Here is a 17,369-nt window from a genome sequence, read left to right on the forward strand (position 1 = left end):
ATAATATAATAACTAGAAAAGAAACATAAATAATAATAATTTACCGATAATAATATAACATAATATATGACAATATAATATAACAACTAGAACATAAAAAATAAGATCATAATAATAAAAACAGTAATAATACTAATAATAATAAAAAATATAACCGTAGTAATATTATGAATAACTATAATAATTACATTATGTAAAAATCTAAATGTAATAATATAAATCTAACAATAATTGTAAAATAAATGCCGGTGCAATGATATTAATAATAGGAATATAGATATCATGAAATATTTTTGTTTATTATTCTTTATATCATAATATTCTATCATTTTATTGCATTTCTTTTGCTATTATTTATCATATTAGGAATTTATGGTCTTATTTATTAGATGTTGTTCTATTTATTATTTTTTTTTACCATTTTCTTACAATAATTATATTTTGCTTCATGATAATGATATGATTTTTATCTTGGAGTATTCATTGACCTTTATGTTTCCTTCTTCTGTTTTATGTGATTTACGGTAATAAATATGAGAGATAATAATGCCAGATTCGGTGAGGATCTTAGGCCGCCCCAGAGGCCCCTCGCATCCTCCTCTGAAGTCATCCCGCCAGTGTAATTGCTGCCATTATGTTAATTTCCTGCCATTTCCTGAGCAGCTAAAGACAAATAAACACCAAAAATATCAGACGCACAGAAAAGCCTTCACACCGCTCCGGCGTCAGACCTCGAGCGCGCTCTGCTCACGCGCACCATGGTCATCCCTGTCTCGGGGAGACGAAGAACTGACCTCCAACCCGGGGCTCTCTACCTGATGAGAAACTACAACTCCCAGCATGCCCTGACATTTCAGAGACCACAATAGTGCAGCCATTGATCTCTGGAGTATGACATTGCTGTATCTGGGCCATCCATAATGTCTCCATAGACAACCCCTTTAATATGGGAGTCGCCGCGGCAATCCGCCGATGAATACGCCTTTTTGGTGTATTTAAGGCGCAAATGTTGTCACAAAATCTGCACCTTTTTCCCCGCCTATTTTAGTCGCCTGTTTTCGGCAAAGAAAATTACAGCGAGGGAGCTGGCGTAGATGTATTCTTGTTGAATGGCGCCGGATAATGCGCCGGCGCCTCTACATAATTTAGGCACGTCAAGCTGCAGCGGACAGGGACTACGAGCGGCGTCTAAGTTACCGGTCCTTACGTTCTGCTATTACCACAATAAGACAATCCCAATGCCCCCCACTACTGGAGCAGACCCCAGGACGGCGAAGGAACATATCAATGAGCCTCCTCAGTGTGAGGAGCAGCGGCGCCCTTCCACCCCCCCCACCCCCTCCGTCTTCCTTCTTGCGCCCGCCAGCGGCAGCGATAAGGATCCCAGTGCCAGAGGCGCCTGAATGGAGGCTGTGTGCGCAGCATAGGGGGAGCGTTGTGTGCTATGTACAGACACCCACATGGGACCAAGAGAACGATAGTACCTGCGAGCTGAGCGCCGCTCCCACCGCTGACTGCTAAACCCTCGCTGCTCCTCACACCTGCATCGGGTCACCAGCCAATATCCTGGCACCTGCACAGAAGTGACCCGCTGCCAGGGGCCCACAGCTTATATCAACAGTGAGACCCTGACCAAGGGAAATACTGAGACCTCCACTCATCGACTAGAGGACTGGAGGCTTTTTTCTTATTTCCCATGCTTTACACTGCAGCTCTGCTTCATTAGGGTACAGCTGTGATCTTTGACCTGAGCACAGATGCATTGCATATTGGAGTTTGAGGAGATCTGAGTTCCCCTTCTGTCTCATCAGACGTCTAAGGTTGCTGACAGGAGGTACACAGAGCGTCATCTCACCGGTACGACGCGAGGAATCTGGTCGGCAGCGACGTCTCCACGCTGGAGGTCCAAGAACAGGAAAAGTTGTGATAATCTGCGGCTCGGCAGGAAACGGAGGGAATCCCAGGAGGATCTGCAAGAGAAAGGATGAAAAGTTACTATTTAAATTATACAGGACCCCAAGGAGGAGTCCTAGTTATATAGAACTGATACTAAGTCACCAGGAGGAGTCCTAGTTATATAGACCTGATATCGGGTCACCAGGAGGAGTCCTAGTTATACAAAACTGATATCGGGTCAGCAGGAGGAGTCCTAGTTATATAGAACTGATACTGAGTCTCCAGGAGGAGTCCTAGTTATACAGAACTGATACTAAGTCACCAGGAGGAGTCCTAGTTATATAGACCTGATACTAAGTCACCAGGAGGAGTCCTAGTTATATAGACCTGATACTGAGTCACCAGGAGGAGTCCTAGTTATATAGACCTGATACTGAGTCACCAGGAGGAGTCCTAGTTATATAGACCTGATACTAAGTCACCAGGAGGAGTCCTAGTTATATAGAACTGATTCCGGGTCACCAGGAGAAGTCCTAGTTATATAGACCTGATACTAAGTCACCAGGAGGAGTCCTAGTTATATAGACCTGATACTGAGTCACCAGGAGGAGTCCTAGTTATATAGACCTGATACTGAGTCACCAGGAGGAGTCCTAGTTATATAGAACTGATTCCGGGTCACCAGGAGGAGTCCTAGTTATATAGACCTGATACTAAGTCACCAGGAGGAGTCCTAGTTATATAGACCTGATACTGAGTCACCAGGAGGAGTCCTAGTTATATAGAACTGATACTAAGTCACCAAGAAGAGTCCTAGTTATATAGAACTGATACTAAGTCACCAGGAGGAGTCCTAGTTATATAGATCTGATACTGAGTCACCAGGAGGAGTCCTAGTTATATAGACCTGATACTGAGTCACCAGGAGGAGTCCTAGTTATATAGACCTGATACTGGGTCACCAGGAGGAGTCCTAGTTATAGAGACCTGATACTGGGTCACCAGGAGGACTCCTAGTTATATAGAACTGATACTAAGTCACCAGGAGGAGTCCTAGTTATATAGACCTGATACTAAGTCACCAGGAGGAGTCCTAGTTATATAGAACTGATACTAAATCACCAGGAGGAGTCCTAGTTATATAGACCTGATACTGTGTCACCAGGAGGAGTCCTAGTTATATAGAACTGATACCAAGTCACCAGGAGGAGTCCTAGTTATACAGAACTGATACTGAGTCACCAGGAGGAGTCCTAGTTATATAGAACTGATACCGAGTCACCAGGAGGAGTCCTAGTTATATAGAACTGATACCGGGTCACCAGGAGGAGTCCTAGTTATATAGACCTGATACTGAGTCACCAGGAGGAGTCCTAGTTATATAGATCTGATACTGAGTCACCAGGAGGAGTCCTAGTTATATAGACCCGATACTGAGTCACCAGGAGGAGTCCTAGTTATATAGAACTGATACTAAGTCACCAAGAAGAGTCCTAGTTATATAGAACTGATACTAAGTCACCAGGAGGAGTCCTAGTTATATAGAACTGATACTAAGTCACCAGGAGGAGTCCTAGTTATATAGAACTGATACTGAGTCGCCAGGAGGAGTCCTAGTTATATAGAACTGATACCGGGTCACCAGGAGGAATCCTAGTTATATAGAACTGATACTAAGTCACCAGGAGGAGTCCTAGTCATATAAAACTGATACTGAGTCACCAGGAGTAGTCCTAGTTATATAGACCTGATACTAAGTCACCAGGAGGAGTCCTAGTTATACAGAACTGATACCAAGTCACTAGGAGGAGTCCTAGTTATATAGAACTGATACCAAGTCACCAGGAGGAGTCCTAGGTATATATGCCACACTTGATATCACTACATCTCCTTTCGTGTTCACGTCTGCTGGGTTCAGTGAGTGATCCGGCAGCCGGAGAGTGAGGTCGGGTTTCAAGGCCGAGGGGACAATGATTGAAAGGTTACTCACGCAGCAAGAGTACATTCAGCTCCTACCAGGAGAAATTCTCATATGACAGCCACCATCTCTGTGAGCACGCTGGGAGTTATAGTTTTGCTACAGCTTGCCAGCCACAGGCAGAAGACCACTACCCTAGACCTCATTTAGTGCTTTCAAAGGTTTTGTGTATAATAGACAGCCTGTAAGTCCTCTTCAGTGACCCCATGACAACAGTTCTTGCCCTTAGTTTTGTAAGTTCAGCCTTTTGAGAAGCACATTGTGTAGATCCAAACCACTCTCCACATCAAGCTCCACATCCTAAACACCGTGCTGACCCATGACATGAGTAGCTTTGTCCTAGACCTTGCTTTGTCGTTGGGGCAGTCTTCACCCACCATACCACCATCCCACCTTTACTCACATCCAACTTTTAGCATCACAGAGGTCAGCATCTCCCCGGACCGGTCATAGCAGCTGTAGTTTCCCATCACGGAAGGTCCTAGAGGTGGAAGTTCCAGGTCTCCTAGTGTACTAACAAACCCCCATGTGATGTTGGGCGACCCATTGAACCTCCACTCTACCTGTGAACTGTGCAGAGAGAAGAAGAGATAGTATGGTCGTCAGCTCCTAACATATGAGGTCATGTGGTACAGGATGGAGGATGCCAGTCATAGTAATACCCACCTGGCATGTCTGCTGCTGCACCTCAGTGTCACTGTGTCTCCAACCTTCCCATAAACGACACCTGGAAGAAGAGGAAGAGACAGTCAGCTCTTCGTAGAGACCTCCTGCACATCCCTATTTACTTTCTACGGGCAATGAGGATGATCAGTTCTTGCACGATTCAACCAAGAAAGAAGGAGAGGAGCGGAGGAGGTGTCTGTCCCCTCAGGCGTGAGGCCTTGCGTGGGCACTGCCCCCTGGGTCAACCCTTGCTGTGAGTTCTGCCCTCTACTGTTACAATGTATTAAACTACAGACATTTTGGAACCTAAAGAGAAGAGTTATGGGTAATTGGATTGTGAGCTCTGCTGGGGTTATAGTCATAGGTCATGTGGCCCCTCCTGACCAATCACCACATTGGGCCCTGCGGCGCTCACATGGGAGAAGGTACTGACATTGGAGGGAAGCCCCTTTATGGGGCAGCATTTCTGTAGTCATATGAGGTACAGTTTGGGGGTTTCCGTACATTGCTGCCACGTTACTGCCCCCTCTCCCCGCTGTTACTCCTGTACACATAGGGAAGGGTTAATCCTTCACCGAGCCCAGTGCCCCGGCTTCAAAATAGTGCAAATCATGTGAAAGAATCGCATATCACCACATAACGCTGTCACCTCCCGCCTCCGCCCAGCAGAGGTGACACCGGAGACATGAAGGAAAGGACACCTGCTGCAGAGCGGTTGAGCTGTGACAACGGGGGCCTGTGAGGGGTCCTGGGCGGCAATTCTGTAGCATTCATGTGGGGGCTCTCACAGGACCCCCCGCCCAGTGTACTCCTCTTAGAGCGTCATCTCACAGACACGCGGGTAACGTGGACCTCCTGTCCTTCACTACAGGACACTTGTACTGGAAACCCGAGAAAGCTGAGATACAGGATGCCATCTGGTAGGTTCCTTACAACAGAGTAATAGTCTTCTGCAGCTCTATAGGAACAGAAAACAGCTCCTCATATCTCAGCTTCCAAGACCCCTTTGGCTAAAACAAATATTGGGGTCACCTGCAATTAGAGAAGACGCCTTCCGCACCATGACTTGTGGGAGTGATGAAACCTAATCATAGAGTTCTGCAACTTACACATAGACTTGGCGTTCAAATTCTTCACCATTCTCAAGATCTCTGCTTGCTGTCAATATGGAAGAATTCTGGTTTGCATCACAAGGCTGAAAGTCCTGCTCCCACAACTGATGAGACTGTTACAATGTAGCCACATAGGAAGTTTCATGCTCCAGGTTGATACATTTTACCTGCACTGACACAGGGTAACATCAGGACAGGGGAGGTTTGGGCTGGACTGATGCATGGGCAGATCTGGGCAGGAGATCAGTGTATTGATGAAATAAGAAATATTTACATTCACAGACAGCAAGCAGAGATTTTGAAGATGGGGAGGAATGGGAGAGGAGGAAGGTGCAGGAACAGGGAGAGGTGAGTACCTAAATCTCTGGTATGAGGTCTGTAAATTGGTAATGTGCTGTAATGGGTAATTCTCGTGTAAGGTCTATATACAGTGGGGTCTGGTCTGAGGTCTGTATATAAGGGTCTGGTCTGAGGTCTGTATAGAAGGGGTCTGGTCTCAGGTCTGTATAGAAGGGGTCTGGTCTCAGGTCTGTATAGAAGGGTCTGGTCTGAGGTCTGTATACAGGGGGTCTGGTCTGGGGTCTATATATAAGTGTCTGGTCTCAGGTCTGTATACAGTGGGGTCTGGTCTGGGGTCTGTATATAAGTGTCTGGTCTGAGGTCTGTATACAGGAGGTCTGGGGTCTATATATAAGTGTCTGGTCTCAGGTCTGTATACAGTGGGGTTTGGTCTGGGGTCTGTATACAGTGGGGTCTGGTCTGAGGTCTGTATAGAAGGGTCTGGTCTGAGGTCTGTATAGAAGGGGTCTGGTCTGTGGTCTGTATACAGGGGGTCTGGTATGGGGTCTGTATATAAGGGTCTGGTCTGAGGTCTGTATACAGTGGGGTCTGGTCTAGGGTCTGTATATAAGGGTCTGGTCTGAGGTCTGTATACAGTGGGGTCTGGTCTGAGGTCTGTATATAAGGGTCTGGTCTGAGGTCTGTATGGAAGGGGTCTGGTCTCAGGTCTGTATAGAAGGTGTTTGGTCTCAGGTCTGTATAGAAGGGGTCTGGTCTGAGGTCTGTATACAGGGGGTCTGGTCTGGGGTCTGTATATAAGGGTCTGGTCTGAGGTCTGTATACAGAGGGTCTGGTTTGGGGTCTATATATAAGTGTCTGGTCTCAGGTCTGTATACAGTGGGGTCTGGTCTGGGGTCTGTATGTAAGTGTCTGGTCTGAGGTCTGTATACAGGAGGTCTGGGGTCTATATATAAGTGTCTGGTCTGAGGTCTGTATACAGTGGGGTCTGGTCTGGGGTCTGTATATAAGGGTCTGGTCTGAGGTCTGTATACAGTGGGGTCTGGTCTGAGGTCTGTATACAGTGGGGTCTGGTCTGGGGTCTGTATATAGGGGTCTGGTTTGAGGTCTGTATACAGGGTGGTCTGGTTGGGGTCTGTAAATAAGTGTCTGGTCTGAGGTCTGTATATAGGGGGTCTGGTCTGGGGTCTGTATATAGGGGGTCTGGTCTGGAGTCTGTATATAGGGGTCTGGTCTGGGGTCAGTATACAGAGGGTCTGGTTAGGGTCTGTATACAGTGGGGTCTGGTCTGAGGTCTGTATACAGGGGTTCTGGTCTGGGGTCTGTATACAGTGGAGTGTGGTCTGTGATCTGTATACAGGGGGTTATTGGGCGCTATTTGTTCACAGTGCATTTTGTGACACAAAATTCATTTTGTAGGATTCTATGTCACAAAATGACACTGTGTGACAAATTGAATTCTGTGCCACTAAATGACATTCGGTGCAACAAAATGACAGAAATGAACTTTGTGTTACAAAATAACAGTGTATGACAAAAATCAATTCTGTGTCACATTATGAATTGTGTGCGACAAAAAGTTTATGTAAAGACAAAATTAATTCTGTGATTACTACATTCATTTTGTGTCACAAAATAAATTGCAGACAAAAGGCCTCCCATAGGCGGTCTGGTCTCAGGTCTGTATAAAGGAGGAATCTAGTTTGGGTTGGGGTCTGTTTACAGGGAGGTCTGGTCTGAAGTCTGTGCACAGTGAGGTTTGGTCTGTGGTCTGTATACAGTGGGGTCTCATCTGGAGTCTTTATACAGTGGGGTCTGGTGTAGGGACTGTATAGAGGCCTGGTGTCTGTATACAGGGGGGGTCTGGTTTGAGGTCTGTATACAGGGAGGTCTAGTCTAAGGTCTGCATACATTGGTGTTTGGTCTTGAAATTGTATACAATGGGGTTTGGTCTGTGGTCTGTATACAGGGGGTCTAGTATGAGGTCAGTATACAGTGGGGTCTGTATACAGTGGGGTCTGGTCTGGGGTCTGTATACAGTGGGGTCTGGTCTGGGGTCTGTATACAGTGGGGTCTAGACTGATGTCTGTGCACAGTAGGGTTTGGTCTGGTGTCTGTATACAGGGGGGTCTGGTTTGAGGTCTGTATACAGGGGGGTCTGGTCTGAGGTCTGTATACAGGGGGTCTAGTATGAGGTCTGTATACAGGGGGTCTGGTCTGAGGTCAGTGCACAGTAGGGTTTGGTCTGGGGTCTGTATATAGTGGGGTCTGGTCTGGGGTCTGTATACAGTGGGGTCTGGTCTGGGGTCTTTATACAGGGGGGTCTGGTCTGAGGTCTGTATACAGGGGGTCGAGTATGAGGTCTCTATACAGGGGGTCTAGTCTGGGGTCTGTGCACAGTAGGGTCTGGTCTGGGGTCTGTATACAGTGGGGTCTGGTCTGGGGGTCTGTATACAGGGGGTCTGGTCTGAGGTCTATATACAGTGGGGCCTGGTCTGGGGTCTGTATACAGTGGGGTCTAGCCTGGGGTCTGTGCACAGTAGGGTTTAGTCTGGGGTCTGTATACAGGGGGTCTGGTTTGAGGTCTATATACAGTGGGGTCTGGTCTGGGGTCTGTATACAGTGGGGCTGGTCTGGGGTCTGTATACAGTGGGGAGTCTGGGGTCTGTGCACAGTAGGGTTTGGTCTGGGGTCTGTATACAGTGGGGTCTGGTCTGGGGTCTGTATACAGTGGGGTCTGGTCTGGGGTCTGTATACAGTGGGGTCTGGTCTGGGGTCCGTATACAGGGGGTCTGGTCTGAGGTCTATATACAGTGGGGTCTGGTCTGGGGTCTGTATACAGTGGGGTCTAGTCTGGGGTCTGTACACAGTAGGGTTTGGTTTGGGGTCTGTATACAGTGGGGTCTAGTCTGGGGTCTGTGCACAGTGGGGTCTAGTCTGGGGTCTGTGCACAGTGGGGTCTAGTCTGGGGTCTGTGCACAGTAGGGTTTGGTCTGGGGTCTGTATACAGTGGGGTCTAGTCTGGGGTCTGTGCACAGTGGGGTCTAGTCTGGGGTCTGTGCACAGTGGGGTCTAGTCTGGGGTCTGTGCACAGTAGGGTTTGGTCTTGGGTCTGTATACAAGAGGTCTGGTCTAGAAACTGTTACCGTATGCTACTTTCAGAGGTTGGGTGCGTGGTCTGTATTCTTTCTGGGGTGTGCTGAAGCAGGTTGTACTGTGAATACTGTAGGTTGGGGAAATTATATAATTGGGCAGAACTTAACATGGGTTCTCGGTGTCACCCGTGTTGTGAGATCTCGCCCTTCTCTACCCTAGAGTGGGCAGTAAACTGGCAGCATGGCAGTGACCTCTAGAACGGTGCATATGGATCTTACTACAGGTCACGATTATTAATCATCCGATTTACCCAGAGTAACATAAAGAGGTCACTTACCCTCCTCCTTCCATGAATGAGAAGACAGCGACACGGAGACGGCAGTCACAGCGAGAAGACACATCACCCGGCTAAGACATTGTGCCAAGCTGCTCATCTGGAAGAAAACACGGAGAGGATCTGAGGAGATGCGCCGCTGCAGAGCAGGGTCATTTGTCATATGAATGGGAACATCTCCAGAATAACGCCTTTTACAAGCTTTCAGCGCAGGATATTTAAGCTACTGTGTTTGCCTGACAGAAGATATTCTTACACTGACCACACTGCAACAAACCCTAATATAAATTACAATGCCTCCATTCACTGGCACCAAGCAGAGATCTCGAAAATGGTAAAACTAAGACAATTACAGAAATTGCAGGACTCTTCATTCATTAACAGAATAAGTAGTACTGTGCAGTGTCTATAGGTACAGAATAAGAAGTAGTACTGTGCAGTGTCTATAGGTACAGAATAAGAAGTGGTACTGTGCAGTGCCTACAGGTACAGAATAAGTAGTACTGTGCAGTGCCTATAGGTACAGAATAAGAAGTGGTACTGTGCAGTATCTATAGGTACAGAATAAGAAGTGTTACTGTGCAGTGCCTATAGGTACAGAATAAGAAGTGGTACTGTGCAGTGCCTATAGGTACAGAATAAGAAGTGGTACAGTGCAGTGTCTATAGGTACAGAATAAGAAGTGTTACTGTGCAGTGCCTATAGGTACAGAATAAGAAGTGGTACTGTGCAGTGCCTATAGGTACAGAATAAGAAGTGGTACGGTGCAGTGTCTATTGGTACAGAATAAGAAGTGGTATTGTGCAGTGTCTATAGGTACAGAATAAGTAGTACTGTGCAGTGCCTATAGGTACGGAATAAGTAGTACTGTGCAGTGCCTATAGGTACAGAATACTAAGTGGTACTGTTCAGTGCCTATAGGTATAGAATAAGTAGTACTGTGCAGTGCCTATAGGTACAGAATAAGAAGTGGTACTGTGCAGTGTCTATAGGTACAGAATAAGAAGTGATACTGTGCAGTGACTGTAGGTACAGAATAAGAAGTGGTACTGTGCAGTGCCTATAGGTACAGAATAAGTAGTGGTACTGTGCAGTGCCTATAGGAACAGAATAAGAAGTAGTACTGTGCAGTGCCTATAGGTACAGAATAAGAAGTGATACTGTGCAGTGACTGTAGGTACAGAATAAGAAGTAGTACTGTGCAGTGCCTATAGGTACATAATAAGTAGTACTGTGCAGTGTCTATAGGTACAGAATAAGAAGTGGTACTGTGCAGTACCTATAGGTACAGAATAAGAAGTGGTACTGTGCAGTGCCTACAGGTACAGAATAAGTAGTAATGTGCAGTGCCTATAGGTACAGAATAAGAAGAGTTACTGTGCAGTATCTATAGGTACAGAATAAGAAGTGTTACTGTGCAGTGTCTATTGGTACAGAATAAGAAGTGGTACTGTGCAGTGTCTATTGGTACAGAATAAGAAGTGGTACTGTGCAGTGCCTATAGGTACAGAATAAGAAGTGGTACTGTGCAGTGCCTATAGGTACAGAATACGAAGTGGTACTGTTCAGTGCCTATAGGTATAGAATAAGTAGTACTGTGCAGTGCCTATAGGTACAGAATAAGAAGTGGTACTGTGCAGTGTCTATAGGTACAGAATAAGAAGTGATACTGTGCAGTGACTGTAGGTACAGAATAAGAGGTGGTACTGTGCAGTGACTGTAGGTACAGAATAAGAGGTGGTACTGTGCAGTGCCTATAGGTACAGAATAAGTAGTGGTACTGTGCAGTGACTGTAGGTACAGAATAAGAAGTAGTACTGTGCAGTGCCTATAGGTACAGAATAAGTAGTACTGTGCAGTGTCTATAGGTACAGAATAAGAAGTAGTACTGTGCAGTACCTATAGGTACAGAATAAGAAGTGGTACTGTGCAGTGCCTACAGGTACAGAATAAGTAGTAATGTGCAGTGCTTATAGGTACAGAATAAGAAGAGTTACTGTGCAGTATCTATAGGCACAGAATAAGAAGTGTTACTGTGCAGTGTCTATTGGTACAGAATAAGAAGTGGTACTGTGCAGTGTCTATTGGTACAGAATAAGAAGTGGTACTGTGCAGTGCCTATAGGTACAGAATAAGAAGTGGTACTGTGCAGTGCCTATAGGTACAGAATAAGTAGTACTGTGCAGTGCCTATAGGTACAGAATAAGTAGTACTGTGCAGTGCCTATAGGTACAGAATAAGAAGTGGTACTGTGCAGTGCCTATAGGTACAGAATAAGTAGTACTGTGCAGTGCCTATAGGTACAGAAAAAGTAGTACGGTGCAGTGTCTATAGGTACAGTATAATAAGTACTGTGCAGTGCCTATAGGTACAGAATAAGAAGTGGTACTATGCAGTGTCTATAGGTACAGAATAAGTAGTACTGTGCAGTGCCTATAGGTACAGAATAAGAAGTGGTACTGTGCAGTGCCTATAGGTACAGAATAAGTAGTGGTACGGTGCAGTGCCTATAGGTACAGAATAAGAAGTGGTACTGTGCAGTGACTGTTGGTACAGAATAAGAAGTAGTACGGTGCGGTGCCTATAGGTACAGAATAAGTAGTACTGTGCAGTGCCTATAGGTACAGAATAAGTAGTGGTACTGTGCAGTGCCTATAGGTACAGAATAAGAAGTAGTACTGTGCGGTGCCTATAGGTACAGAATAAGTAGTACTGTGCAGTGCCTATAGGTACAGAATAAGTAGTGGTACTGTGCAGTGCCTATAGGTACAGAATAAGAAGTGGTACTGTGCAGTGACTGTAGGTACAGAATAAGAAGTGTTACTGTGCAGTGCCTATAGGTGCAGAATAAGAAGTGTTACTGTGCAGTGTCTATAGGTGCAGAATAAGAAGTAGTACTGTGCAGTGCCTATAGGTACAGAATAGGAAGTAGTACTGTGCAGTGCCTATAGGTACAGAATAGGAAGTAGTACTGTGCAGTGCCTATAGGTACAGAATAGAAAGTAGTACTGCGCAGTGTCTATAGGTGCAGAATAGGAAGCGGTACTGTGCAGTGCCTATAGGTACAGAAAAAGGAAGTAGTACTGTGCAGTGCTATAGGTACAGAATAGGAAGTAGTACTGTGCAGTGTCTATAGGTACAGAATAAGTAGCACTGTGCAGTGTCTATAGGTACATAATAGGAAGTGGTACTGTGCAGTGTCTATGGGTACAGAATACGTAGTACTGTGCAGTGCCTATAGGTACATAATAAGAAGTGGTACTGTGCAGTATCTATAGGTACAGAATAAGAAGTGTTACTGTGCAGTGCCTATAGGTACAGAATAAGAAGTGGTACGGTGCAGTGTCTATAGGTGCAAAATAAGAAGTGGTACTGTACAGTGTCTATTGGTACAGAATAAGAAGTGGTATTGTGCAGTGTCTATAGGTACAGAATAAGTGGTACTGTGCAGTGCCTATAGGTATAGAATAAGTAGTACTGTGCAGTACCTATAGGTACAGAATACATAGTACTGTGCAGTGCCTATAGGTACAGAATAAGAAGTGGTACTGTGCAGTGTCTATAGGTACAGAATAATAAGTGATACTGTGCAGTGACTGTAGGTACAGAATAATAAGTGGTACTGTGCAGTGCCTATAGGTACAGAATAAGTAGTGGTACTGTGCAGTGACTGTAGGTACAGAATAAGAAGTGGTACTGTGCAGTGTCTATAGGTACAGAATAAGTAGTACTGTGCAGTACCTATGGGTACAAAATAAGTAGTACTGTGCAGTACCTATAGTTACAGAATAAGTAGTACTGTGCAGTGCCTATAGGTACAGAATAAGAAGTGGTACTGTGCAGTGTCTATAGGTACAGAATAAGAGGTGGTGCTGTGCAGTGCTATAGGTACAGAATAAAAAGTGGTACTGTGCAGTGACTGTAGGTACAGAATAAGAAGTAGTACTGTGCGGTGCCTATAGGTACAGAAAAGGTAGTATTGTGCAGTGCCTATAGGTACAGAATAAGTAGTGGTACTGTGCAGTGCCTATAGGTACAGAATAAGAAGTAGTACTGTGCAGTGCATATAGGTACAGAATAAGTAGTACTGTGCAGTGCCTATAGGTACAGAATAAGTAGTGGTACTGTGCAGTGCCTATAGGTACAGAATAAGAAGTGGTACTGTGCAGTGACTGTAGGTACAGAATAAGAAGTGTTACTGTGCAGTGCCTATAGGTGCAGAATAAGAAGTGTTACTGTGCAGTGTCTATAGGTGCAGAATAAGAAGTAGTACTGTGCAGTGCCTATAGGTACAGAATAGGAAGTAGTACTGTGCAGTGCCTATAGGTACAGAATAGGAAGTAGTACTGTGCAGTGCCTATAGGTACAGAATAGAAAGTTGTACTGCGCAGTGTCTATAGGTACAGAATAGGAAGCGGTACTGTCCAGTGCCTATAGGTACAGAAAAAGGAAGTAGTACTGTGCAGTGCTATAGGTACAGAATAGGAAGTAGTACTGTGCAGTGTCTATAGGTACAGAATAAGTAGCACTGTGCAGTGTCTATAGGTACATAATAGGAAGTGGTACTGTGCAGTGTCTAAAGGTACAGAATACGTAGTACTGTGCAGTGCCTATAGGTACATAATAAGAAGTGGTACTGTGCAGTATCTATAGGTACAGAATAAGAAGTGTTACTGTGCAGTGCCTATAGGTACAGAATAAGAAGTGGTACGTGCAGTGTCTATAGGTGCAGAATAAGAAGTGGTACTGTGCAATGTCTATAGGTACAGAATAATAAGTGATACTGTGCAGTGACTGTAGGTGCAGAATAAGAAGTGGTACTGTGCAGTGCCTATAGGTACAGAATAAGAAGTGGTACTGTGCAGTGCCTATAGGTACAGAATAAGAAGTGGTACTGTGCAGTGCCTATGGGTACAGAATAAGAAGTGGTACTGTGCAGTGTCTATAGGTACAGAATAATAAGTGATACTGTGCAGTGACTGTAGGTACAGAATAAGAAGTGGTACTGTGCAGTGCCTATAGGTACAGAATAAGTAGTGGTACTGTGCAGTGCCTATAGGTACAGAATAATAAGTGGTACTGTGCAGTGTCTATAGTTACAGTATAAGAAGTAGTACTGTGCAGTGACTGTAGGTACAGAATAAGTAGTACTGTGCAGTGTCTATAGGTACAGAATAAGTAGTACTGTGCAGTGTCTATAGGTACAGAATAAGTAGTACTGTGCAGTGCCTATAGGTACAGAATAAGTAGTGGTACTGTGCAGTGACTGTAGGTACAGAATAAGAAGTGGCACTGTGCAGTGTCTATAGGTACAGAATAAGTAGTACTGTGCAGTACCTATGGGTACAGAATAAGTAGTACTGTGCAGTACCTATAGTTACAGAATAAGTAGTACTGTGCAGTGCCTATAGGTACAGAATAAGAAGTGGTACTGTGCAGTGTCTATAGGTACAGAATAAGAAGTGGTGCTGTGCAGTGCCTATAGGTACAGAATAAGTAGTGGTACTGTGCAGTGCCTATAGGTACAGAATAAGAAGTGGTGCTGTGCAGTGTCTATAGGTACAGAATAAGAAGTGGGACTGTGCAGTGTCTATAGGTACAGACTAAGAGGTGGTACTGTGCAGTGACTGTAGGTACAGAATAAGAAGTAGTACTGTGCAGTGCCTATAGGTACAGAATAAGTAGTACTGTGCAGTGTCTATAGGTACAGAATAAGAAGTGGTACTGTGCAGTGCCTATAGGTACAGAATAAGAAGTGGTACTGTGCAGTGCCTATAGGTACAGAATAAGAGGTGGTACTGTGCAGTGCCTATAGATACAGAATAAGTAGTACTGTGCAGTGTCTATAGGTACAGAATAAGAAGTGGGACTGTGCAGTGCCTATAGGTACAGAATAAGAAGTGATACTGTGCAGTGACTGTAGGTACAGAATAAGAAGTAGTACTGTGCAGTGCCTATAGGTACAGAATAAGTAGTACTGTGCAGTGTCTATAGGTACAGAATAAGAAGTGGTACTGTGCAGTGCCTATAGGTACAGAATAAGAAGTGGTACTGTGCAGTGCCTATAGGTACAGAATAAGAGGTGGTACTGTGCAGTGCCTATAGATACAGAATAAGTAGTACTGTGCAGTGCCTATAGGTACAGTATAAGAAGTGGTACTGTGCAGTGACTGTAGGTACAGAATAAGAAGTGGTACTGTGCAGTGTCTATAGGTACAGTATAAGAAGTTATACTGTGCAGTGACTGTAGGTACAGAATAAGAAGTGGTACTGTGCAGTGCCTATAGATACAGAATCAGTAGTACTGTGCAGTGTCTATAGTTACAGTATAAGAAGTAGTACTGTGCAGTGTCTCTTCTAGCAGACTCAGCTGCAGATGTGTAATAAGAGGGGGACGGGTGTAATGATTGAGAGGCCTCTCACTTATGGTTTACTCAGTCTTTTCAGATTCCAAGATACCATTCACCAAAACATAAACATAGCAGAGCAGCCAGAATAGAAAAAGCAGAGCTCAGTACAGCAGAGCACAGTACAGCAGAGCTCAGTACAGCAGAGCACAGTACAGCAGAGCTCAGTACAGCAGAGCTCAGTACAGCAGAGCGCAGTACAGCAGAGCTCAGTACAGCAGAGCACAGTACAGCAGAGCTCAGTACAGCAGAGCTCAGTACAGCAGAGTGCAGTACAGCAGAGCGCAATACAGCAGAGCTCAGTACAGCAGAGTGCAGTACAGCAGAGCGCAGTACAGCAGAGCTCAGTACAGCAGAGCACAGTACAGCAGAGAGCAGTACAGCAGAGCGCAGTACAGCAGAGCGCAGTACAGCAGAGCTCAGTACAGCAGAGCACAGTACAGCAGAGCTCAGTACAGCAGAGTGCAGTACAGCAGAGCGCAGTACAGCAGAGCTCAGTACAGCAGAGCTCAGTACAGCAGAGCTCAGTACAGCAGAGCGCAGTACAGCAGAGCTCAGTACAGCAGAGCACAGTACAGCAGAGAGCAGTACAGCAGAGCACAGTACAGCAGAACACAGTACAGAGCACAGTACAGCAGAGCTCAGTACAGCAGAATGCAGTACAGCAGAGCGCAGTACAGCAGAGCTCAGTACAGCAGAGCTCAGTACAGCAGAGCGCAGTACAGCAGAGCTCAGTACAGCAGAGAGCAGTACAGCAGAGCACAGTACAGCAGAACACAGTACAGAGCACAGTACAGCAGAGCTCAGTACAGCAGAGTGCAGTACAGCAGAGCTCAGTACAGCAGAGCTCAGTACAGCAGAGCGCAGTACAGCAGAGCGCAGTACAGCAGAGCTCAGTACAGCAGAGCACAGTACAGCAGAGCACAGTACAGCAGAGCTCAGTACAGCAGAGCGCAGTACAGCAGAGCTCAGTACAGCAGAGCGCAGTACAGCAGAGCGCAGTACAGCAGAGCGCAGTACAGCAGAGAGCAATATAGCAAAGCGCAGCGCAGTACAGCAGAGCACAGTACAGCAGAGCGCAGTACAGCAGAGCTCAGTACAGCAGAGAGCAGTACAGCAGAGCGCAGTACAGCAGAGCGCAGTACAGCAGAGCTCAGTACAGCAGAGAGCAGTACAGCAGAGCGCAGTACAGCAGAGCGCAGTACAGCAGAGCTCAGTACAGCAGAGAGCAGTAAAGCAGAGAGCAATATAGCAAAGCGCAGCGCATTACAGCGTAACAAAATATTTCAGAGTGTAGAACAGCAGAGCACAGTGCAGCAGAGCGCAGTAATGCAGACTGCAGTATAGCAGAGCACAGTACAGCAGAATGTAGAGCAGCAGAACAGCATAGACGGGTTATTCCATCTTCTCCTACTATTCACTGCACCCGTCCTAATCTAAGCTTTACCGACTCCCACAGATGCAGCATCTTTACTGGTGATAATTGTGCAGTTTATTATATATGATGGATTCTTCTTACTATTTATAGTCTCTGCATCTTCCCACTGCTCCCCTATAGCTTTTTACATCCTGAATTTACTGAT

General features: G+C 45.5%; 1 protein-coding gene across 2 annotated transcripts in view; it reads right to left on the minus strand.

The window, feature by feature from the left end:
* IL11RA (interleukin 11 receptor subunit alpha) overlaps positions 1-17,369 on the minus strand; it is a 91,445-nt gene that overhangs the window by 22,406 nt on the left and 51,670 nt on the right. For both annotated transcript variants that reach the window (XM_044275198.1, XM_044275199.1), the window contains exons 2-5: positions 9,383-9,479; positions 4,541-4,601; positions 4,278-4,444; positions 1,856-1,970 (exon numbers count right to left, since the gene is read on the minus strand). In XM_044275198.1, coding sequence (XP_044131133.1) covers positions 1,856-1,970; positions 4,278-4,444; positions 4,541-4,601; positions 9,383-9,479 — 440 coding nt within the window. The remainder of the gene's footprint in view (positions 1-1,855; positions 1,971-4,277; positions 4,445-4,540; positions 4,602-9,382; positions 9,480-17,369) is intronic.

The sequence above is a fragment of the Bufo gargarizans genome, unplaced genomic scaffold, assembly GCF_014858855.1.
Source record: "Bufo gargarizans isolate SCDJY-AF-19 unplaced genomic scaffold, ASM1485885v1 original_scaffold_962_pilon, whole genome shotgun sequence".
NCBI lineage: Eukaryota > Metazoa > Chordata > Amphibia > Anura > Bufonidae > Bufo > Bufo gargarizans.